Consider the following 24,933-nt stretch of genomic DNA (forward strand, 5'->3'; position numbering starts at 1 on the left):
ATCAAGACATTTAGGGAAGAGATCGCCACACTCTCAGGGCTCCCCATTGTAGAACTAGTATTCTCTTCACCTAAGACGTGAAAATGACTTCCTGCAATTCAGGGAATATTTCCTGTAAACCTTTTATCCATGCACACTCTGTTCCATTAACTGTGCTTCTGCCTACTGCACATCACAAGATTGTGCTCAGTTTTGGATACTTTTTCAACACAACATTCTCTCCCCTCCTTACCATCTTAGTGCTTTGCAGCGACTTTAAAGTAGTTCTGAGAGCCTATTATATTGTGCCGCATATTATGTGTCTATCAAGACTGAACATGACATCCCACTTAATACTCATTAAAGTGTGAGGCAAGAATTAAACTACTCACCCATGAGCTGCCGTGCTTTTTTCTCTGAAAGAGGGCGATTCCTTGGACAGCTAACATGCGCGGAAGAGAAATTGCATCCCCAGGTGCCAGTGAGACCTATCTGCTCTCTCTGCCTGTGGTTGAGGTTCAGATGATGGAAGATGAGAAGATGGAAGATCATGATGGTAACCAATGGCATGACGAAGCATACAGCACTGCGTACTTGTACAATGCTTTTGTACACAATGTATGGCTTCTGCTCGAGCATCTCACACACTGTGGAATCAAGAACAGCCTCTTCCTGCGAGGTGGCAGTGTAGTCCAGGATGCAGGCAGCGGATTGGCCATAGACCATGGCTACGGGCACAGAAGTGATGAAGGAGATCAGCCAGATCACGCTTAGGAGGTACGCCATTCGAGACTGTCGGAGGCCTGCAATGGACCACATGGGATGGCAAATTGCAATGTACCTCTCAGCAGTAAAGGCAATGATTGTCCAGCTGGTGGTAACACAGTAGACTTGTCGGATCATGAAGTAGAGCTTGCAGACAGGGTCAGTAAGGGACCATGGGTAGTACTGCCAGAAGTATCGATACAGGGTGACTGGAATAGTTAGCAACAGCAGGACGTCGGCCATAGCCAGGCTGAGGAGGTAAAAGCGAACCGCACTTACCCTCATGCGCCCATTCCTCAGCAGGGTGAGTATGCTAAGGCCATTGGCCAATATGCCAAAAATGAAGAGAAGACTGTAAAATATGGTTGCTGGAATGGCAATATGATTTGGTTCCTGTTGCTGGGCACCAATAAAGAGATGGTGACTACTAGTCACGTTTGTGCTCGTAGTTTCGTTCCATAAAGACTCGTTGTCAAAACGGATGTGTTTCAAGCACTCGTTGGGAAACGACGTGATTGATTGGTTCATGTTTACAACAGAGAAAAGTTGCCTGAGCTCTGCTCCAGTGAACGCAAGAGCCACTTTAGGCGATCTCAGTGGACAGCACAATATATATTCCTTTAGATGAATCCTGCAAGGCTTGATAACCATTCAGTTCAGTTCTGTCCTGCCTCTCAGAACGCGATGCAGCCCCCTGCCATCTCTTCATCCTGAGTGAAAAAGTACAATTGAGTTATTTCTGAGGATTTGTATGCGTTCATCTGAAGTCACAACAGTGTCAACAATTCTCTTTGTCCACTGACAATGTCTTGAACGAGCATGTTCTCACTGGATGGACAGAGCTGTACAATCAAACACATTTTAAGTCGAATCCTTTCTCTTGATGGTTTGAAGACAGACATGCGCACGCGCACGCACTCACATACAGTCTTCTCACGTTATACTAATATATAACAAAAAAGTAAAGCGCTTAAAGTATCACAAGACAATAAGAAGGGAAGGCTGCGTAGTGTTGGAACCTTAATGAGAATATGAGGGCCCTATTGACGTCGCTTGTAAACATGGGTTTGCGGCTTCAAGTACCTTAAGCATGATAGGAATTCAGAAAAAGATTCCTGGCAGGCCTAACTGTATTACTACTGCAGATTTCTCCGCCATGAACGCGGAAAATTCCACAATGGCAACTTCCACTCGAGGGGTGAGGAGTGAGCGTAACAAGGCATGTTTAGCCCTATGAGTTCGGCAATGTATTTCTTGGCCTTCCCAAAACTTTGATGAGCCCCTTTCCTACCTTGGAAATTGTTTGGAAGTGAATGCAGTCTTAAACTGGAGTAATTCCTTTGCCGGTTTGGCACATAGAATGGGTCAAAGGGGTTTCTTCGCAAGGAAACATGGTTTTGCTATAGGGAAAATGATTTTTCAGTGGAGAAAAAAATCTACATTTACACAGAGAACGTTATTCCAAGTTGAGGAAATCTATGCTATGTATATTTCCACACGGGCAAAATCGGAGCCTGCAAGAGATGGGGCATGGCATTCCCAGTTATATGCCTAGGAACCTGTCTCTGACCGAGCATTGCAGTTGCACTTCTGGGAAGATTCGGTTATTGAAAACAAGAATTAAGTACCGTCAGACGGAGATGTAAGTGCTGTTGGTACCTTTCATTTTTGCTTTCTTGAATTGGACCATAGATGCGTGTTTAACCACAGCTTGCAATTACTGCCTGCTTCCTGACCAATTATTCCTAAAATTCATTTTAGAAAAACTTGCAGAAGGCAGAGCAGTCTAACCTGCTCTAGAGTGAAAGAGGGAAAATAATAGCAGACCACGAAGCTCAAAATAAAAACGCACAACTTCATTAGCATAAGACTGGAAATTCCAATTGTCTCTTTCTACAGATAAAATGGCAAATGCATCTTAGGCTTCTCCAACCAAGAGGTGAAGGGCAGTGGTGCACAAAAGCCCCCGCAGCCCCCGTGGTGCAGGAGGTTCCCGAGCACCAGGGGGGCACCCTCAGCACAGTTCCCTGACCTGCGAGCTCCCGAGTGAGTCCAGAGGGGGGCCCTCTATGTACTTTGCAGGCCGCCCTAAAGTTTCGTTACGCCACTGGGGAAGGGCAGCTCAATAGAGTAGGACCGCATTAAATGACTGAGAAAGGGTGAAAGAGAGACAGAGACAACAAGTGAAGAGAGTGAGATCACTATTAAAGAGACAGAATATCTAATTTAGGGTTTGGTGGAACAAAGGACAATTATCACTTGGTGGTCACCCCCCCACATTACTTGTGATTGATTTGCTCTGTTTAGATTTGGAGAAATTCTAGGTGGCCCAAGCAGGCAGGGGGGAAATAGCTCCCAGCATGTTAAGGTAATTCTTTTTTGTTCAGAGAGAAATACCTTTGTGTTTGAGAGTTTGTTTTCGCCGAAAATATATTCCTGAACGTGTGGTTTAAACACTGCAGCTGTTCTGCAAAGTTCAGTACTATGAAGGGAGCCAACATGGTGGCTTCTTTTAGAGCAGAAAGCTCCCCCTTCAGGCAGGTGGGGATCTCTAGGTATGGTGGGTGTACTCCACGGTACTGCCTGGCCATTGAGACATCTTACAAGGGCTACATAAGGTCTACAGACAGGGGAGAGATGGCACACAGAGATAAGGAGATAAGCACACAACAGAGTGAAGAAAATGATGACCAGAGGTAGGAAATAGGAAGAGGAGACCAGACAAAACAGCAGGAGAGATGAAGGAAGAAATAAGAAACAGAGAAGGAAGAAAGGACATAGGAAATATAAGGGATGGAGCAGAATAAAGGTATGAGAGGAGAAGAAAAAGAGAGAAGGGAGAGATGCAGGGAAAACATTAGGAGTAAGTGACTCAGTGAGCAAGGGTAGCTTGCTAATTAAAGCATTTGGGCACCACCCAAACTTTGTTTCCTCTATGGCTTTGAGGGTCTGAACGTGTAGCTCCACCTATGTATCGCAGCTCCAAACCCCGGTATGCCAGGACAATTAAAGCTCAAACTGTCCATGTGTTAGAAATGGGGTCTCTAGTTGGCAGTAGTCTGCAACCTGTCCAAATACGGACCCTCACTCTAGTCAGGGTAAAGGAGTAACACAGCTAAGATAACCCCTGCTCACCCCCTTGGTAGCTTGCCATAAGCAGTCAGGCTTATCTCAGAGGCAATGTGTAAAGTGTACACACACACACAGACACACACACACTCACACACACACACACACACACACACATAGTAACACAGTGAAAACACCGCAAATGCACTCCACACCAGTTTAGAAAAATAGCCAGTATTTATCTGGGTAAAACAAGACAAACAATGACAACAATTCAACATACACAAGCAAAGCTAAAAATTTCCAAAGATTAAATCTCACTATAGTGCTTAGAAACACAATAGCTCCAACTGGGGCTATCACAGCATCTTGACTGTGTTATTCCCAACAGTTCGACGCCACTCACAATGGAGTGTGGGCCAGTCATGGAGTCACACGGACCCCAGGCACAGTACGTTGGAAAACGATGAGGAACAACGTGGCATGGAATAAGGGAGGTGAGGCGTCGCTGGAGCTACTGCTGGGCAGAGGAGGCGAGGTGTTGGTTCCTTATGGTTGCAGGGGAGGTGATGCAGCATCAGTGGTGATCCTTCGGTTCCTTACAATCCAGTGGGGTCAATGAATCCAACAGGTCAAGACCACTTCGTGGAGTTGCATAACACCACAGGGCCATAGGTGCTGCAGCAGAGTCAGAGTTGGGTGTCCTGGATGTTGGTGACACAGCACTTGGTACTCACTCTGTGGAAGGACTTTGGAGGTGCTGCAGCAGCGCCAGCCCTGCAGCATCTGTCGCAGTTGTTGCACTCAGTGGATACCATGGCTTCAGTGCAGGCAGCTGCACAGGGTCAGAGAGTGGCACTGGTCCTGAAGTCGCTCTTGCGTCAATGTGCTTGTTCTTCTTGGTTACACCAGAACTCACTCCCAAGGGTCCAGGAACTGAATTTGGCACCAGTTGACAAGTAAGGACTCTCAGCAAGAGAGCCCAGGTGCTGGCAGATGAAGACTCTGATGTCCCTGACACTTCTCAACAGGAGGCAAACTCAGTCCAAGCCCTTTGAGAACCTTTGGAAGCAGGATGTAGAAAGCAAAGTCTAGTCCTTTCACTCCCAGGACAGAAGCAGCAAGCAGCAGGCCAGCACAGAAAGGCATCAGGCAGAGTGACAGTCCCTCCTACAGTATCCAGCTCTTCCTCCTGCATAATGTCCTCAGTCCAGAAGTATTCTAACTTTGTGGTGTCAGAGGTCCAGTACTTATACCCATGTCTGTCTTTGAAGTAGGCAAACTTTAAAGAGAAGTCTTTGTAGTGCACAAGACCCTGCTGTTCCTGCCCTGACCCCAGGCACACTTCAGGGGGTTGGAAACTGCTTTGTGTAAGGACAGGCACAATCTTATTCAGGAGCAAGTGTTCTCCCACCACTCTACCTCAGGAAGACCCATCAGGTTATGTAGGGCACACGTCAGATCCCTTTATGTGACTGTCTAGAGTAAATTCACAAACAGCCCAACTATCATTGTGACCCAGATGTGTATTCAACAGACAGGCAGAGGCACAGAATGGTTAAGCAAGAAAATGCCCACTTTCTAAAAGTGGCATTTTCCAACTTACAATCTAAAAACCAACTTCACCAAAATCTGTATTGTTAAATTGTTAGTTCAGAGACCCCAAACTCCTATCTCTGTCTGCTCCCAGTCTGAAATCACACTTAAAAAATATTTCAAGGCAATCCCCATTTTACCCTAAGGGAGAGAGAGTCCTTGCAGTAGTCAAAATCAAATTTAGCAGTATTTAACTATCAGGACATGTAAAACACACCAGTACATGTCCTACTTCTTAAATACACTGCACCCTGGGCCTACCTCAAGGGTATCGTACATGTAGTAAATGGGAAGGTTTGGGTCTGGCAAGTGGGTGCACCTGCCGAGTCAAAATGGCAGATTAAAACAGTGGCAGGTCTGAGACATGTTTGCGGGGCTACTCATGTGGGTAGCACAACCAGTGCTGCAGGCCTTCTAGTAGTGTTTGATTTACAGGCCCTGAGCACACACTGGTGCACTATACTAAGAATTTACTAGTAAACCAAATATGCCAATCATGGATAAACTAATTACCAATACAATTTAAACAGAGAGTACTTACATTTTAGCACTGGTCGGCAGTGGTAAAGTGCCCAGAGTCCTAAAGCCATCAAAAACTAAATTTAATACAAGATGAAAAATAGGTGGTCAGAAGCAAAATGATTTGGGCTAACCCTCCAAAAGGGCTATTTGCAACATCATGCTTGGCCCATCAGGCATGCCTAGTGTGTGCTTCTCAGAGTGTGGATGCACAGCATTCTGTGTGAGAAGTATGGCCCAAAACTGAGGCCTGCAGGAATCAAGGAGAATGGCAAACATTAATGTTCATTAACCAATGGCAGGCACTATCTCACATTTAAAGCTCAGTTCTCCAATAGGGTGTTGTACGATAATGTTCCCAAACCAAAGGCAGGTGCTATTTTACACTTGCAGTGAGATTCACATTACGGGGGCTTAGATCAATCCCCAAGCTCTCAATCACACTACATGCCTCATTTAAGCAAAAGTGGCACTTCACCCAGTGCAACGTCCCTTTCCCTGCACCTCTTAGCGCCCCCCTAATGCCACCATGTGTGCGCAGTATCTAAGATCCAGCACACCATGATGGTGGTTATGGAACTAGTGTAAAATAAATTGATGTAAGTTCAGAGCTTTGCAGGATTAGCGTAAAAAATGTAGACGCTAACCTTGCAAAGCCTTTTGAGGCCCATTGTAAACAATGGTGTGCCTCCTTTTAACACCTGCTCTGAGCATTTTTTCGCTGTTTCTAAGCACGACAAATGTTACTACTGGCCAATTTAATGTTACTTAGTTAATTGACCTGAGCCTGCTATGATAGGAGTTAAAATTGTAGCCTTCAGATTATTACGGATGTCTGAGGTGAGCAGTAACTCGCTGAGCCATCCTGAAAACTGGAGTTTGAGTGTGTGCCTGAGTATGAGCACTTGTTTGAGGGCAATGTTCCCACTGCCTGCCCCTGGAAAATGTTACCCTTCTACTGGTACAATTTGGCCTTTGATAACAATTGCTGGATTTCCTAGCAAGATAATGCTTGTCCTGATCTAATGCAATTAGTCTTGGCATATTGTGTGCATCCATTAAATACTGACACTCATCCCTCATGTTATATTAGCTCCAGCATAATGGTGGTAATTCTGTTCATATTGTTAGCATCCCTGGAATGAGGGTGTCCCCCCCTGTCATTGTGCTGGCCCTTGCATAACAGTGGTAATTCGCGGCAAGATTTGGGCATCCATGGCATGATTTTTCCCAGCCATGGAATTTTCCTTACCCTGCCATAGTAATGGATTGAATGGCATACTTGATAAATCCATGGAACAATGTTGTTGTCATTTGGACAATACTGGAGCCAGAACCCCTTTCGGAAGGCCATGGGCCAAGCATGGTTTTACTGGGCCCAGTCGTGGTTGTTGAGGCATTTTACTGCTGATATCCCAGTGCCCAACCTACCATAGATTTCACTCAACTGGGCAAAGAACCCCTTCTACACTTGACTCTCAGTGGTAGCTGCTGTCAAGCAGTCAAGGTTCCCTCAGAGGGGATATAGATACAGGTCCGTGAACACAACTCATAACTCAAAGTACAAACAGTACAAACAATAAATCAATGTCCAGACAAATTACTTGCTTTTATAAGAAAAACTAGGATTTTTTTCTAACTCTACACATGCAAAGAAATGTGACATTCAAATGCAACAACACAATTCGCCTTAAGGATGGGACCACAGCACTGACACTGCCTTGACTACAGCCGCTGATGGCATCAGAGCGCTCCTAGGCTGGGGAGAAGAAACTGCCCTGATCCTTCTCAACCTTTCAGAGACTTTCAACGCTGTAGCCCAACACACCCTGATCACAAGGTTTCATCAGATCAGAATCCAAAAGGACACCCTTGAGTGGATCGCATCATTCCTCACCAGAGGACACTGAGAGTCCGCCTTACACCTTACACCTTGCAGCCCAAGAACACCATATGTAGGGTCCCTCAAGGTTCATCCCTTAGCCCCACTCTGTTCAATGCCTACATGATCCCCCCCTCCCAACATCGTCAGAAACCATGGATTGAACATCATCTCCTATGTAGATGACACCCAGCTCATCCTCTCTCTTTCCGTAGACCCTTCCACCACTAAGGCCAACTTTCATCTGTGCATGTCCAGCGTCACCAAATGGATGAAAGACTACTGCCTCAATCTAAACATAGACAAGATGGACAAGACAGAGGCTGTGATCTTCGGGAACATCGCCTTACTGTTGAACTACTCCTGGTGGCTGCTGAACGGGGACCCTCACCCATCTCCACCGACCACACCCGGAACTTCTGCATCATCCTGGACAGCAAACTCACCATGAAGAACCAGATCAACTTAGTCTCCTTTGCCTGCTTCCTCACTCTGCACATGCTCCGAAAGATCTCCAAATTACTCTCAGTCTCCACCAGACACACCGTCACTCAGCTGCCTGGACTACAGCAACAGACTCTACGCAGGAATTATTTCACACCTTCTGTAGAGACTGCAGACCATTTAGACTCAGCAGCCAGACCCTTCCCTGATTGACCCACACCCCCCCGTCTGAAGAAACTACACTGGCTCCATGTCCACAAGTATTGCCAATTAAGATTATGAGTCATGCCTACAAGGCCCTGCACAACCTAGGACCAGCATACACGAATCACCACCAGAGTTTCCACCAACCCTCCATACCCCTGGGATCCATCTCCCTCTCCTTTGCTCACAATCCCTGCATCTGCAGAAGCAACAATTGAGGACGCTCCTTCCCCAACCTCTCAGCCTCCCCTATCTCTGCAGACCTCACCCTCTCTACAGGCGAATGGAAGGGGACTCAAGACCAGGCTTTTCAATTGATGCCTCCTGAGCAGCTTGGACTTCAGAGCCTGGATATCCTCATGGGTGACAAGTGTGCTCTAGAAATCCAGATTGATTGATTGATAGTGGTTGTCAGCCAAATCCCTGTCCCACCCTCCTTCATGAAGCATGTTCGGGGTTCTTCCTCATTCACCGGTGGCCACCTCCATGGAATTCACACTATTAGGCTGTACTCATGAGTTCCCTTCGACTCTTTATGATTTTAGTGAAAAAAGTCTATGGTGCCTCAGCTCCTCCAGCAGTGAATCCCCTGTGGCTCCAAGGCCCTAGTTCAAGTCTTATCTACTCTTGCAGCACAGAAGCATTTGACGTTACAGTGGGTGACTTCAGCACTACTCTCAAGATCAGATCCTGCTTGTAGAAGTCAAGCTGCTCACTCTGGGATTTGGTGCTGCTACTCTCCCCAATGGTTGGAGCAACTTCCAGCTCACAGCTCACTGATGAGGGGGAAATCAGTACTTCAGCTCCCGAATGGAGTTCCACGAGGGCATGTCATCATCCTCAGCATCCTCCTGGCCCACAAAAATCAGGGCAGATCCTTTGGTGTGGCTAGACCCTCTGGTCGCAGCCTCACTCTAGTCTTGGCGAAGGTCTGAAGTCATGACGATTTAGGTCCTTCAGCCCCTCCTGGCACATGGGGTTGCTGCGGTACCTTCTAGAAGCAACATAGACTCCTCACGTACAATCACCCACACCACGACAGCCCCATCTGGCATACAGGGTCACCGAAACATAGCCATGTGGGCTAGGTGCCCTTTGCACAGCGCTCATTACTTGGGTCAGTCAACAGCAGCCCTGTCCTGGCATACAGGAGTTGCCAAAAACAATCTTCCACATGGGCTACAGACTGATCGGTACTTCATACATGGACTTCTTATGGTAGGGCTCCCCATTGGCCCTTGCTCCCTCCAATGCTCTCCTCTTCCACACAGGGCACACTGTACTTGTCAAGTAGGCAGGCATTGGTGCTCCAGGCTTCAGGGCAGGTGGTGTTGATTCCCCTAGGTGATGTCCCCTCACCCAGCAGGGAGACTAGCAGACCTTGGCCCCCACTTGTGGTCACAGGCAGAAATCTTGCAGTGCTTCCCCTTCACACGCAGCCTGACAGATGACAATGTTTTACATTTTTAGGGACTCATCTCCCCTACCTATAGTTCTTTTACAGGTACCTAATGTAATTTAGGGTCCGGGACTTTGACATTTTATGCGGGGTTCTACTTCTTTTGAGGAGGGTACATCCATTTTTCTTCTTTCTCAATGAAAGATGTCTCCCACCGCAGACAAAACTCCAAAGCTGATTGTCCACAACACAATTCATGGGAGTGACCAGAGTTCAAACCTGGATGTCAGCCACAGGGATATGTGCATCAAAATCTCAGACCCCTTCCTTACTCTTTACGATCCCCTTAACAGTGTCATTTCACTTCTGGGACGTGTTTAGGCCCTTTCCTTTTGATCTATTGCTGAATCAAACAACAGTCTTTTGAAGTATGAATTGAGTCTCTTCTTTTTCCTTCCCTCATGCTCACAGGAATGCAGCAATACACAAATCTGTCTGAGGGGTTACTCTCCTCCTGATGTCTTCACCAGGCAGGCCTGGGATTTCCAGAATGGAACCCAGCGTCCTCCATATAATGTACCATCAGAAGCACACTCTTGGTGTACATTCACAGCACACTTTAGGTCCCACGCTGTTAACTCAATGCATTGTACCATTACATGTACACATGCATTCAATACACATGCTCAACCTGTGTGCACTGATAAGCACTGAAGCTTTACTATCTTTGACCAGGGTGTGTTATTTAGAAACACACACACTGCCTGCACACACTCACTATGTGCGTGCTGCACAACACTTCTCTCCCTCATGTATTGTACTGCACACAAGCACATATACACCTCACACGTTTTCCCTCTGCACGCACTGCACAGCACTACATCTCTCATGTAATGTGCTTCTCTCAGGCATACATACACACAGTACATGTACTAACCACACATGAACTGCAGAGTGTTACTCCATATTTGTACTGTACCTTTCCTTGGCACACATATAACTATACAGAGTCATTACGCCGGCACTGTATAGCACTACACATCTTACCTGATGTAGGCCAGTGGTGAGTTAAGCACACAGCAGCAGAACCTTTAAACAGATGAGTGAACCTGTGGGCCTCACTCCAGTGACACATAGTAAAAAGTATGTTTCACAACTACTGATCACTACATGGTATGCTGTCACGACCTTGCTTAACTCTTGGTGAAGGGATAGCCTTCCACCACTCTGAGACTAGCACTTTTGGTGCCCCTCCTGGTCCAAGAAGACCGCAGTCTGTGAGACAAGCCTATGCCATGGTGCACACCCATGATCCCTGTTCACCATTAATAAACAAATCAGCATTAGGCCTCTTTCCTGGGTGAAGTCCTCTCATGGACAGTCCCAAATGACCCCAAATTGTTACTTATTATGGCACAGTTGCCACCCGGGGCAAAAGATATAAATAGTTATTCCTATTTCTGTGGCTAACACTTGCCAAATAAGACAAAGCCAGGACATGGGAGGCAGAGGCTCTTCCTTCCCTAGCGGTGAAGAAAAGGTTGTCGATCACGGCATGGGGATGAATGCCGCCATCCATCAGGCAAGGGGCTGCCCCCCAAAACACTTCAAAATCTGGAAAAGGTGGGCAGATTATAGAGGTATTGTACTGGAACCTGCTCACCCCATCGATTCCTGCATTGAAGAGAAATTTGGGGATATGGCTCTGTCAGACTGGGCACTGGCACACAAGAAAGAGACAAATGGCATTGCAGGAACAATGAATTGCCGTGGGGGTGGGATTGGAGGTACAGACTGTGCAAGTTGTTTGTTTATGATACTTGGTATGCTGCTTTCAATAACCGACACGGCCGTGTGTATCTGCAGAAACCTAATAAACAATTAATTATGATAAAAAAATCATCATTAGGGATCCCGACAACCGCACAGTTGGCACTCAGGGCATGGTTACATTCTTTACCATGTAGAGGACTTTTCCATCCCAAAAACTAATCTTGTCTTAACTGTAGTAATTCTTTCGATAGGCATGACAATACCCACCATTTGGATAATGCTGACCTAAGCATGATGGTGTGAGTTTCTGGCATATTACAAGCATGCATGCAATCTTGAGCTGGCCCTGGCATAATGGTGAGATGTATTTTGGGCATCCATGGTATGATATTCTCCTCGTGGTATGATACTCACCCTGACATAATTGTGATAATTCAAGACATAGGGGGTTATTCCAACTTTGGAGGAGGTGTTAATCCGTCCCAAAAGTGACGGTAAAGTGACGGATATACCACCAGCCGTATTACGAGTTCCATAGGATATAATGGACTCGTAATACGGCTGGTGGTAAATCCGTCACTTTTCCGTCACTTTTGGGACGGATTAACACCTCCTCCAAAGTTGGAATAACCCCCATACTGTGGTAAATAGAGGCTTAATTGTGTCCATCTTGGAGCAAAACTGACCTTGGCAGAATGGTAGAAGTTCTTGGTATATTGTTGACTTCCATGGCAAAATAGTATCTCAGACTGTGATAATGCTGTCTCTGGCACACTGGTGGTAATTCTGCCCATCATACATACATTGATGGCACATTGTTGCTCACCAATGGTATTATGGTTGACCTGGCATTGTTGTGATATTCTGTGCAATATTTTGGGCCTTGTAGGAAATTTGGTTTACTAGTTGAAGGAAGTGAACCCTACTCAAGCGGCAATCACAATTTCGGTTCGGGTGAAACACAAGCAAACCACAAATTAACCTGTCCTTAACCCTCTTGCAGCTTGGCACAAAAGCAGACAGGCTTAATTTAGAGGCATTGTGTAAGGTATTTATGCAGTACTAAAAACAGTAATAAGGTGAAAAAATGACACAAGAAAAAATCCCACACTAATATAGAAAAATATAATAAAATGTATTAAACTATTTGAGACCAAGCCGGCAAAAATTCACTTAGTAGAATTGGAAATATGCAATTTTAAAGATGTAACTTCAAATAGTGCCTAAAAGCCAAAGTGCTGACTGTGGTTATCTGGCTGCACTGGACCAGGACAATGTCACAAGTATGGGCTGGCCATGATGGAGCACAGGCCAGATACAAGGACCCAGGTAGGCCAGCTGAACAAAGTACATTAAATCCTGCTTACAGAACATTGTGAGATCTTACTTTGAGGATGTTTTATTCAACAGTGGCTCTGATAAGCTGCAGGCTGCGATGCAAGGTCCTGTGTTGAGGATGTATCGCACAACAGCAGTTCTGAGGGGCTGAGATGTGAGGTCCTGTGTGGGGGATGACTCGTATAGTGGCTGTTCCGATGCGGGACTTCAAGGAGATACATCGCACTGCTTCAGTTCTGCCGAAAGGCCACAGCAGGGCTGACGGAGCACCTTCAGACCGGTTTCCATGGGACCGGGGGTGGGATGGCACAACTTGGCGGCAAGACTCACCACAGGCAGAGTTTAGGTGCTGGGCTCAGGATGGCTGGAGCCTTTTATGTCCCTGAGACTTTGATCAGGAGGCCAGCTAATTAGCCTTTGGATTCATTCCGGTGGTTCTGGGTTCAAGATGAAGTTCTAGTCCTTCTCAATCAGGCTGAAGAGCAGCAGAGTGGCAGTCCTTCTTGCAGAGCAGCACGACAGTCATTCTGAGTCTTTTACAGGTGTACTGAAGTGTTGGTCTGAGGTCAAATATTTATACTTGTTGCTAGCTTTGAAGAAGGAAAAGGTTCTGGAGGTTCCCACCCTCAGAGGTGTTTGGAATTTCCTGCTTCAATGCCCTGGCGCCAGCTTGTCTGGGGTCACAAAAGACTAGTGTCAAACCCTTTGTGCCTGTGTTGGGGCAAGGTGGAGGGGCAGAGGGGTACCGGTGGGGCAGGGGAATGGGGGATGGGGAAACAACACAAAAATGAAAAAAAAGAATCTTACATACCACATCGTTGCAACGCCGGTCTTCAGGCTCCACTGAAGGGACAGGCTCCCAGTCTGCCCTGCGGCCAATCCTAACACTGCTTTCATGCTGCTGGCAGCATGAGATCAGCATCAGGACTGGCCTGAGCGTCCTGGCTTTGTGCTCCCAGGCAGACTGCGAGCCTGTGTCTACTGTCTCCAACCCGGCAACATAGCGTGGGTTGGAGAAAGCTCAATGACCATGTGTGTTTGGCCGTCCTGAGATGACCAGCCAAACACACATGCACATTGAAGGGAGTACACACTACTCCGCCTCCCTGCCTATCATTCCCCATGAGCCCACCCCCTCAAAAAATAAAACGGTAATAAATATGGTTTAATATTGTTTTATTTTTCAAGTTTTCCAGTTGCTGCTGCTGGCAGGGGGCCATAGCGGAGTGAGTGTGTGCTCAGGTAGAGATGTTGTGATGTGCAAGTTTGGTAGATAACAGCTCCACTCCACCCCCAATCAAGTTAGAAATGCCCCATCATGCCAACACGTCTAGGAGCAATGCACAAAGACCAACTTCAAGCTTCGCTTAGTCTTGTGACCCACGATACAGGCTGAAAGCACTAAATGGTTACGACAACAAATGCCAATTTTCTAAAAGTGCCATTTTCAGAATTGGGGCTTAAAATCTGACTTTATCATTAAATATGGGTTTAGATTAAAATTCTTTCACCCCAACCTCAACATTCCTATTTGTTCCCAATTGAAAGTTATTACTTATTAAATGTGATAAGGTAACCAAATCTTATTGTAGGGGCGAGGCAGGCCTTGCAGTAGTAAAAAATAATTTAAGTGTTTTTCACGACCAGAACATGTAAAACTTAAAATTTAATGTCCGTCTTTTTTAAATACACTGCACCCTGCCCTATGGCCTGTTTAGTGCCTACCCTAGTGGTGACTCACATGTATTAAAAGATTTAGACCTGGCAAGAGGTGTATTTTGCCAGGTCGAAATGGCAGTTTAAAACTGTACACACATGCTACAATGACAGGCTTGAGGCATTTTTAAAGGGCTATTTAAGCACTTAAGTGGGTGGCTCAATCAGTGCTGCAGGCCCACTAACAGCATTTAATTTACATGCTGTGGGTATATGTAGTACCACTTTACGAGGGACTTATAAGTAAATTAAATGTGAAAATTGGATGTAAGACAATTTTACCATATGTTAGGGAGTGAGCACACACACTTTAGCAGTGGTAAAGTGCTCAAAGTCCTAAGGACAACAAAAACGAGATCAGCTAAAAAATGGAAGTGTAAGGCAAGAAATTTTGGGAGCATACCACTCTAAGGCTGACGGGTCTAACGGGCCACCTTGACATGGTGATGCCACCTCTGGAATAATGCTTGGCCTTATGTAATGTTGATAGTTCATGGCATGTTGTGGGTGGCCTGAGCGAGTGATAAATGTTTATACAAGAAAGAATATATTATTGAGTAGCAGTATCGCTAACACTTGTTGAAAATTAAACTCTGGAATTCGGCCACAAACACACACTTATTAAAAGTAAAAAAGCTGGTATTTTCAGGCGAATTTCTGTTTTTTATTTATGAAAAAAGATAATTGTTTGTTTGATATGGGAAACTCGTTTTTTACAATGCCAAAATTAAAGCTAGTATTTAATTGGAAAATAATTGTATTTTCTAAAGCTGAAAAAAGCTGATGTTTGTGGGAGAAAATATTACATTTACCACCTGGACCCAAGTAGACGACGCCGAAACCCTAAAGACCATGAACTCCATCCACTCAGGATCTCCCTCTGACCCCTGCCCACATCACGTTTTCAACAAAGCCGACGTCACCAACGCCCCCAAACTCCGCAAGATCATCAACCTTTCCTTCAACACCGCTACCTTCCCGGACAGCTGGAAGCACGCAGAAATCCAACCCCTCCTCAAGAAACCCAATGCCGACCTCAACGATCTCAAAAACTTCCGACCGATCTCCCTCCTCCCTTTCCCAGCGAAAGTCATCGAGAAGATCGTCAACGCACAGCTCGCCCAGTACCTAGAAGACAACTCCATCCTAGACCCCTCCCAATCCGGCTTCAGACGAAACCACAGCACAGAGACTGCACTCCTCGCCGCCACAGATGACATCAGACTACAAATGGACAACGGCGAAACCTCTGCCCTGATCCTCTTAGACCTATCAGCCGCCTTCGATACAGTCTGCCACCGCACCCTACTTACCCGTTTACACGAAGCCGGCATCCAAGACAAAGCCCTCAACTGGATCTCCTCCTTTCTCTCCGGCAGAACTCAGAGGGTTCGACTCTCACCTTTCCACTCCAAAGCCACCAACCTCATCTGCGGCGTCCCCCAAGGCTCCTCACTAAGCCCAACGCTGTTCAACGTCTACATGGCCCCCCTCGCACAACTGGCCCGCCAGCACGACCTCAGCATCCTCTCCTACGCCCATGACACCCAGCTCATCCTCTCCCTGACCAAAGATCCTCTCACCGCCAAAGCCAACCTTCACGAGGGACTGAAATCCATCGCCGAGTGGATGAGCAACATCCGCCTGAAACTTAACTCCGACAAGACGGAAGTCCTCATCCTCGGGCGCACCCCCTCGGCCTGGAACGACTCGTGGTGGCCCTCCGCCCTGGGCCCCCCACCCACCCCAGCCAGCCAAACACGAAATCACGGCTTCATCCTCGACTCCGCCCTCACCATGTCCAAACAGGTCAACGCAGTCTCATCCTCCTGTTTTAACACCCTCCGAATGCTCCGCAGAATCTTCAAGTGGATTCCAACAGGAACCAGAAAGACGGTGACCCAAGCCCTCGTCAGTAGCAGACTCGACTACGGCAACGCACTCTACACAGTCATCCCAACAAAAGACATCAAACGACTCCAACGCATCCAGAACGCATCCGCCCGCCTGATCCTCGACATACCCCGCCGATGTCACATCTCCCCTCACCTGAAGGACCTCCATTGGCTCCCCGTGGACAAGAGGATCACCTTTAAACTCCTCACCCACGCACACAAGGCACTACACGACACCGGACCTACCTACCTGAACACCAGACTCAACTTCTACGTTCCCTCACGTCAACTACGATCTGCCAACCTTGCCCTCGCCATCGTCCCCCGAATCCAGCGCAAGACCTCTGGCGGCAGATCCTTCTCCTACCTCCCCGCCAAGACCTGGAACTCACTCCCGACCTCACTACGCCAGACCCAGGACCTCCTCACTTTCAGGAGACTCCTCAAGACATGGCTCTTCGAACGATAGCAGCACCCCCCCCCTAGCGCCTCGAAACCCTAACGGGTACATAGCGCGCTTTATAAATTTATTGATTGATTGATTTCCAAATATATATGTATATAAATCTGCTACTACAATGATAATTATTATTGTTGAGAACCCAAACTTTTATGATTGGTACAAACGGTCTATTTTGAGAACCTGTAAGCCTTTGTTACCAAAGCTATAACACAAATGTATAAGCCTTTTAAAACTTCTATATCTTCAGTCAATTCAGTCAAAGGCCTGAGATGGTGACATTTGTGTTTAACTCTGCCACATTCAAGAAGATTGCTATGTGTAACATATGATTGAAATTTCCTCAGATGGGGCAGGATGGGAAAATAAATTAAAGTGAAAATTAAGAAGTGAAAACAGATGCTATGAAAAGTAAAATGAAGGACCACATAAAATTAAGTTTTCTGAACGCCTTGCATCACCTATGGCTTTTAGACTTTTGGGGGGGAAATTGTAGGGACAGATTCACCATTTTGCCACGATTTTTCACAAAACATTCTTGTATTGGGTCAACCTCCAAAGCCTCTGCAGAAGATCTTTGTGGTTTTGTACCTCACGAAGGTGCAGCTACAGAACTTTGACCTTTTTAACACATTTATGTGAAAACAAAACTCTTAAATACCCTTATGCCCTATTTTTCAACATTATCTAGAAGGAGAACCACAAACACACCTGTGAGAAAGTCAGGGTTGCTTGCGTTGCTTGCTTGATTAGTGCAATTTAGGACCTGTATTTAAATCCCACCACTGGAAGAGAGGGGAGTGAAATGGGTGAGGAAAGTTGACACGTTCTCTTGTGACAGTGTATACATAACCGGCACAGTGTAATGGACATATCATCTCAAGGTGATATGATGGGCATGTATTCTGTGACGCCAGCGATCTCTATTTATTATACAGCAAAATGATGAGCTTATTTATAAGCAAAATTATTAGTGCATATTCTAAGGTAAAATTATTGGCCATTCTTTGGCATTTTCACCACCTTTTTATGGACCAAAACATTTTCTAAAGTGTGACACAATAAACAGTTTATATCTGATTGAGACAAATGGGAACAGGAGTAGGGCAGGTGGTGAATAGACATGGATCCCACCACTCTATGCACTCTATTTTGTAGACAAATCATCTACATTTACTGCATTCTTAAGGGGGTATTTGGCCACCATCCACTCAGTGCTTCAAGTCCATTAGTGCTTGAGATGTCAACAAAGTACATAGTTTGTTAGAAGCAGAACTGCTTTGAAAGGCTGGAAGACGTTAAACATTCCTAGGTTGTCAAGGCCTCAACCTGTGTATCAGGGATTTTGGTCCAATTTCAGTGCACCATGAATCTCCTCAAAATTTCCCATAATTTTGTGATTTATTCTTAAATCTTAGTTAGCTTTTATATTTATTGTTCGTTGCATTTATGGCATAAAAATGCAGCTTTTTGCTTTCTTCCATGTATACAATACCCATTCAGAGGCATTGCGTTTCCATTTTCAAATGTATGAGAATGCTAAACCAGGCTTATTTCTGCACCATGTTGAAATTCACAATTCTTCACATGTCACATGATGTTGAAAACCCAGTGCATCTCGGGGACATAGCCCTTCTTCCGGGGTAACTATATTGTAAAAAGAGCCACACCAGTATCCATCTATAACTACATACCAAAAAGCTCCAGTCATTGATCTCTTAGTTAAGCTGCCTTATGTATACCGTCCTGCGTACTGAAGACTGACACATTAACCCACCATCACAATGTGACGTGGGTATCAAAACCCCATGCTTTATACCAAAAGTATAACAACAAAAGACAATAAATAAGTAAAAACAAATTAATCCATACCTGGCCGTGTTTAACACCAGTGCTCAGAATGTGATTCTATGTGTAATGATATTTGTGTTTTGACCACTGACTCCACGTTGCACTTAGCCTTGCAGCACACCGTCACATTAGTGACCACCAGCTTCATCATGTCTATGGACTTTATTTTAGCATTATCAGCCGCCATGTTAAAAGCTGCAAGTATTTTTCCATGATACGATGTGCTTCTTGCTCGTGTTCTTATTCTGTGTGTTTGTGTGTTCTTTCTCATCAAGGGCTTAGGCTGATAAGAATGTACTAGGACGGCAGGGAACAATTTTGTTTTGATAGAGGGCACCTTGGGATTTTGGACAATTTCCGACGTGTTCTTTTCAAAGCTGATCTAAAGTACCCAGCATTTTTTGAATAATAAACTAATGCAGTGGGAAGGAGTTTTAGAATTCCCCTCTCTTGTTTATTCAAAGTATATAAGAGGCGGAGACCAGACGGACCAGGGAGTGACTCAGATCTCGGACTTGCTCAGGACGCTGAGGTGTGTCATCCTTTCCGTGAGGATAATTGATCTCACTCTCTCTCCTCGATCGATTCTGGGATCTGTCGGTCTGATGCTGATTAGGAGGGAGATGAAGCAGATTTGCCCGTGCTTCGTGGTGATGCTTTTTTAAAAATCATTATTTGCTTTGCATTGTAATATAGATATATATATTTGCTGTGTATATTGCAGTGGAGATTCATTTGTACATGTTTTAATTTAATTGCTGTGACCATTTTTGAACGTGTGCTTTCAGCATGCTAATCTCTTTACGAACCATGCAAAGTGAATTAATAAATGTCTTCTTTAGACTAAGAAGCGCATTCCAGAGATTTTTGTCAGTGGATGAATATTTCATCTCGGTCATTAGTGAAGCAAACCACTATGGCCCTCATTACAACCCTGGCGGTCGGTGATAAAGTGGTGGTAATACCACCAACAGGCTGGTGGTAGCTACCGCCAAATTATGACCATGGCGATGAGAACTCAGATAGACAGTCACTTTACCACACCCACCGCCAGGGCGGAAACAACAGCCACAATGGCGGGAGCCACCTGCAGCCAGGCGGAAGTCAATGTTCCACCCACCACATTAAGAGACACGAATCCCGCCACCTTTTCCGGGGTGGTACCAACGACATCCAAAGCCTGGCGGAAACAGACCTTAGAAGGGAAAGGACTCACCTTTGGAGACACAGGGAACAACCACGCCGCCATGGAGCATGAACTTCAGATCTTCCAAAATAATTTTCTACGTCCTGCTTCACCACAAACACCAACGACGGCGAAGACGACCATGGTGAGTACATCCGCCTAGCACACAGGGGAGGGTGGGAGAAAAACGAGCGTGACACACACACGCACAACCCCCACACCAACCCCCACCATACACACAATCCGATGCAGTAATAAAACATTTTTACCCCGTACCCTTCAGAAATAATGCAAGGACAAAAGGAATTGATGAAAGTGAGTGTAATAATATAAATACAGTAGAAATACGAAAATTCAATCTAATGGTATATACATACGTACAGTTCAAGGGACACTGCCAAGAACTCAATGTACATGGGCCACAGGCCAAGGTCCAAGGCCTCACTTGTCACCTGCAGCAACATGGAGAGAACACTGCAGGGACATCAGTTGTAAAATAGGCAGGCACCTCAGGGGGACGGGGGACGGGGGGCACCTTAGCCGGCAGATGGAACAACACCACTGGTCCTGGAGGGGGCAACATGCCCTGTGCTTCGTCCTGGGGAATGCAAGGCCACAGTCTCTCAAGTGGTTGACTTGCCCACTGCTTGGACCTGGGGAGTGCAAGGCCACACTCTCTCAAGTGGGTGATTTTCCCACTGCTTCGTCTTGGGGAGTTCAAGGCCACAGTCTCTCAAGTGGGAGACTTGCCCACTGCTTGGTCCTGGGGAGTGCAAGGCCACAGTCTCTCAAGTGGGTGATTTGCCCACTGCTTGGTCCTGGGGAGTGCAAGGCCACAGTCTCTCAAGTTGGCGATTTGCCCACTGCTCGGTCCTGGGGAGTGCAAGGCCACAGTCTCTCAAGTTGGCGATTTGCCCACCGCTTGGTCCTGGGTAGTGCAAGGCCACAGTCTGTCAAGTGGATGATTTGCCCACTGCTTGGTCCTGGGGAGTGCAAGGCCACAGTCTGTCAAGTGGATGATTTGCCCACTGGCTCTGGAGGGGGCAACATGCCCTGTGTTTGGTCCTGGGGAGTGCAAGGCCACAGTCTCTGGAGTGTGTGACTTGGCCACTGGTTCTGGAGGGGGCATCGTGCCCTGTGCTTCTGATCCTGTGGAGGATGGGGTGAGTGGATGTCATGCCCACTGGTTCTGGAAGGGGCATTGTGCCCAGTGCTTCAGATCCTGGGGAAGATGGGGTGAGTGGGTGTCATACCCACTGGTTCTGGAGAAGGCATCGTGCCCTGTGCTTCAGATCACAGGGAGTGCAAGGTCACAGTCTCTCAGGTGGGTGTCATTCCCACAGGATTTGCAGGGGTCAGGCCGCACAGCAGCCCATGGAGGCAGGACTACAGACCATCCACCGGCAGTGACGGCTGCTCAGTGGTGGTGCTGCTGATTCTGCTGGTGGTTGTGGGGGGAGGCTCCAGACCATCCCCTGCAGTCTCAGACGGCTGCCCACTGCTGCTGCTGCTGGTGGTGGGGGGAGGCTCTAGCCCATCCCCTGCAGCCCTGGACAGCTGCCCACTGCTGGTGGTGGTGCTGCTGCTGCTGCTGGTGGAGAGAGGCTACAGCCCATCCCCTGCAGCCATGATTGGTGGTGGGGGCTCTGACTGAGTCCCCACACCTGGCCCTTGTCCTTCATACCTGCTGGTGCAGGCCCCTTGCCCTTCCTGGCAACAGCTGGGGGTGGCGCCTTGCCCTTCCGGGCAGCACTTGGGGCAGGCTCCTTGCCCTTCCGGGCAGCACTAAGGCCAGGCTCATTGCCCTTCCAGGCAGCACTAGGGGCAGGCTCCTTGCCTTTCCTGGCAGCAGCTGTTGATGGCTCCTTGCCCTTCCTAGCAGCACTAGGGGCAGGCACCCTTTCCTTGAGGCTGCCTGGTGCTCTGGATCCTTTCCCACCACAAGAAGGTGTGGAGACTACTGGTCCCATGGACTGGGTGGCTGAGGTGCCTGTCTGGGTTTTTGCCACCCTGACCAGACGTGAAGGGGAGGAGAGGGGTAGAGAAGAGGTTAATGATGGAGAGAAAAAGCTTCTTAGGGACACTGGGGTGGGAAGAGGTAGAAGGTTTGGGAGTGGAGGAAGAGTGAGTGGTTGTAGACAGTGTCTGTCTGCTGTGTTTGGGTACAGGTGCATGGGCTGGATGCTGTTGTGAGGTGGATGGCTGTTGGGTGTCTGAGTGCTTGCGTTTGTGTACCTTTGGAGGGGGGGTGACAGAAACAGTGGGAGAGGAGACAGGGGACATGCGCATGGCTGTTGTGATGGTGTCTGCCAGTGAGGTGTGTGTTCTGCTAGGTGTGGTGGTGATGGCGGTAGTGGATGAGGATGTAGTGCATGCAGGTGTGAGTGTAGATGCAACTGGGAGGGAGGTGGAGGAGTAGGAAGATGGGTACACAGTGGAGGCAATGGATGTTGGCATGTCTGCTTCTGGATGGTATTTGTTTGAGTGCCTGTGGGATGATGTGTGGTGCTTGTGTTTGCCTGTGCCACTCTTTTGTGTTGTCCTGTGTGCATGCTCGTCTGTCTGTGTGCTTAGGATAGTTTGGGGTTGAGGGGAATGGGATTGGGAAGAGGAAGTTGGAGGGTGGAAACATGGACAATGGCTGCCATCAGAGAGGAGGCCAGAGCCTGGATTGATCTCTGTTGGGCCGCCAAGCCAGTGTGAATGCCCTCCGGGAATTCATTTGTCTGTTGCATTTGGGCTGCCAGCCCCTGGATGGCATTTACAATGGTTGACTGCCCTACAGAGATGGATCGCAGGAGGCCAATAGTCTCCTTACTCAGGGCTAACTGGGGCAGGGCCTGAGGTGCCTGGGATGAAGGAGATGCCCACCCTTCTGGGTGAAACTTGCTGAGGGGCTGCTGGGAGGGCGGTGCTGGTACGGGGGTGGTGGCTGCAACTGTAGCTGGGGTGGTCAATGAAGTGTCCACCACCGCCAGGGAGCTTCCATCGGAGGAGGTATCTGTGTCCGAACTGTCCCCTCCAGTGTACTCCGTGGTCCTCCCCTCGCCGTCCATCCCAGTGGTGCCCTCACCATCGGTGGACTCTGCCTCCTGGGTCCTGTGGGATGCAGCTCCCTCCGTTGCCTCTTCTCCTCCGCCAGATGACGCTAATGCACATAAGGACAGAATGACAAAACAAAAAAGGCGGCGATAGAGAGAGACAAAGGATACACTGGGTCAGTGGCTGCACCAACACCACCGTTGGCGTACACACCACCGTCACACATAGGGAACAGCCCTACGCACTATGCAATGCATCACCAGTAATAATGCTAGCCACCAGGACATAGGGAGGGGCACATACCGCCAACTGAAGCACAACTTAGACCCACACAGCCCTGTCCAGTAGTAGATGCCTACAAGCTAGGTAGCAGGATTATCACTTCATAACCCTGCTCAACATGGGACCTACTATGCAATGTCAGGACTGGCCTAGGAGCACCCACTGACACAGATCCCCCACCCGGGTACCCCCCTACCATGCATAAGTTGTAATGATGGGAACTGTACTCACCCCCTTGTGGCTGCTGTGATTCTCTCAAGAGCCCATCCAGCCCAGGATAGGCCACCGCCAGTATGCGGGCCATCAGAGAGGTCAGGGTTCGAAGGGCACCCCTTCCTCGTTGGGAGGCCATCCCCAGCTGGGTCCCCGCCATCTTCCATGCCCAGCGTCTCCGACGGTGAGTGCTCCGCCTGCCGTAGACCCTCAGGGTCCGGACGTCATTGGCGACGGCATGCCATATACCCTTCTTTTGATGGGTGCTGACCTGCAGAGAAATACACACATGAAAAGGTATCAGTCAGACTGTCCTGCCTGTTACACTTATGGCCCACCATATCCCTTCACATTGCCATTTGCACACACAGGGCCAAGCACACAAGCTGCACGCCGCCCATGGGATATCCACCAATCCCCCTACACAAGGCCTTCACACACACCACTCCATGCATTCATGCCCCATGCATCGTGCTCACAGTGTACTCACTTGTTGGTCTGGAGGCCCATACAGCAGTCCATACTGGGGTAGGACCCCATCCACCAGTCGCTCCAACTTCGTCGAGGTGAACGCAGGGGACCTTTCCCCAGTCACACGAGCCATGGTAGGTTCCAGACACATGTCACAGTAGCACATGCAGTGTAGGTCCTCTCCTGTTGAAGGTCAGGTAGCAAGTGAGTGATCAGATAGTAAATGGCGGTTACGTCCATGGCAGTGCATACCGTCACCACCGGCGTACATCACCATTGGCCACTGTACCCCATAGGGCCCAAAAATAACCAATTAGGAGTTGCACGGCAGATCGTGACCGTCTACCGCAACGGCGCACAACGTCAGCGGAATTACCTCACTTCCAACTGTCCCTCCACACAGGACAGGCGGATGCCATTTCAGGGGGGAGGAGGGCAGGGAGGCCCTGGATAATAACTGCATCACAGTTTAGAATTAGACATACAGGACAAATGCCACTTATACATTAAAAATTAACACCATGCATTGCAATGTTGTGGCTACAATGTACAGTTTGTGACCAGCTCCTCACTCTTTTTCCCCATAGATTAATACCGCTGCAAATGAATAGGAGATGGAGACATTCCCCAGTGTACAGACCCCTTGTGGACTTAGCAACAATGGAGGACAGGCACATTATCCTCACCTATAGACTTGACAGGGCCACAATCATGGAGCTGTGTGCCCATTTGGAGCCTCACGTAATATCTGCAATCCGTAATCCCCCTGGGATCCGCCCCCCCCCCCTTGTGCAAGTCCTATCTGTGCTCCATTTCTTTGCAACTGGTTCTTTCAAAGTGACAGTGGGC

General features: G+C 47.7%; 1 protein-coding gene across 2 annotated transcripts in view; it reads right to left on the reverse strand.

Annotated features, from left to right (window-relative positions):
* The window catches only part of LOC138300344 (neurotensin receptor type 1-like), a 336,333-nt gene that overhangs the window by 36,103 nt on the left and 275,297 nt on the right, over nt 1-24,933 (reverse strand). For both annotated transcript variants that reach the window (XR_011204913.1, XM_069239609.1), the window contains exon 2: nt 372-1,454. Coding sequence is in view for 1 of the 2 variants with exons in the window: in XM_069239609.1 (XP_069095710.1) it covers nt 372-1,395 (1,024 nt within the window). In the remaining variant the exon portion in view is untranslated. The remainder of the gene's footprint in view (nt 1-371; nt 1,455-24,933) is intronic.

Source organism: Pleurodeles waltl, chromosome 6 (assembly GCF_031143425.1).
Source record: "Pleurodeles waltl isolate 20211129_DDA chromosome 6, aPleWal1.hap1.20221129, whole genome shotgun sequence".
Taxonomy (NCBI): Eukaryota; Metazoa; Chordata; class Amphibia; order Caudata; family Salamandridae; genus Pleurodeles; species Pleurodeles waltl.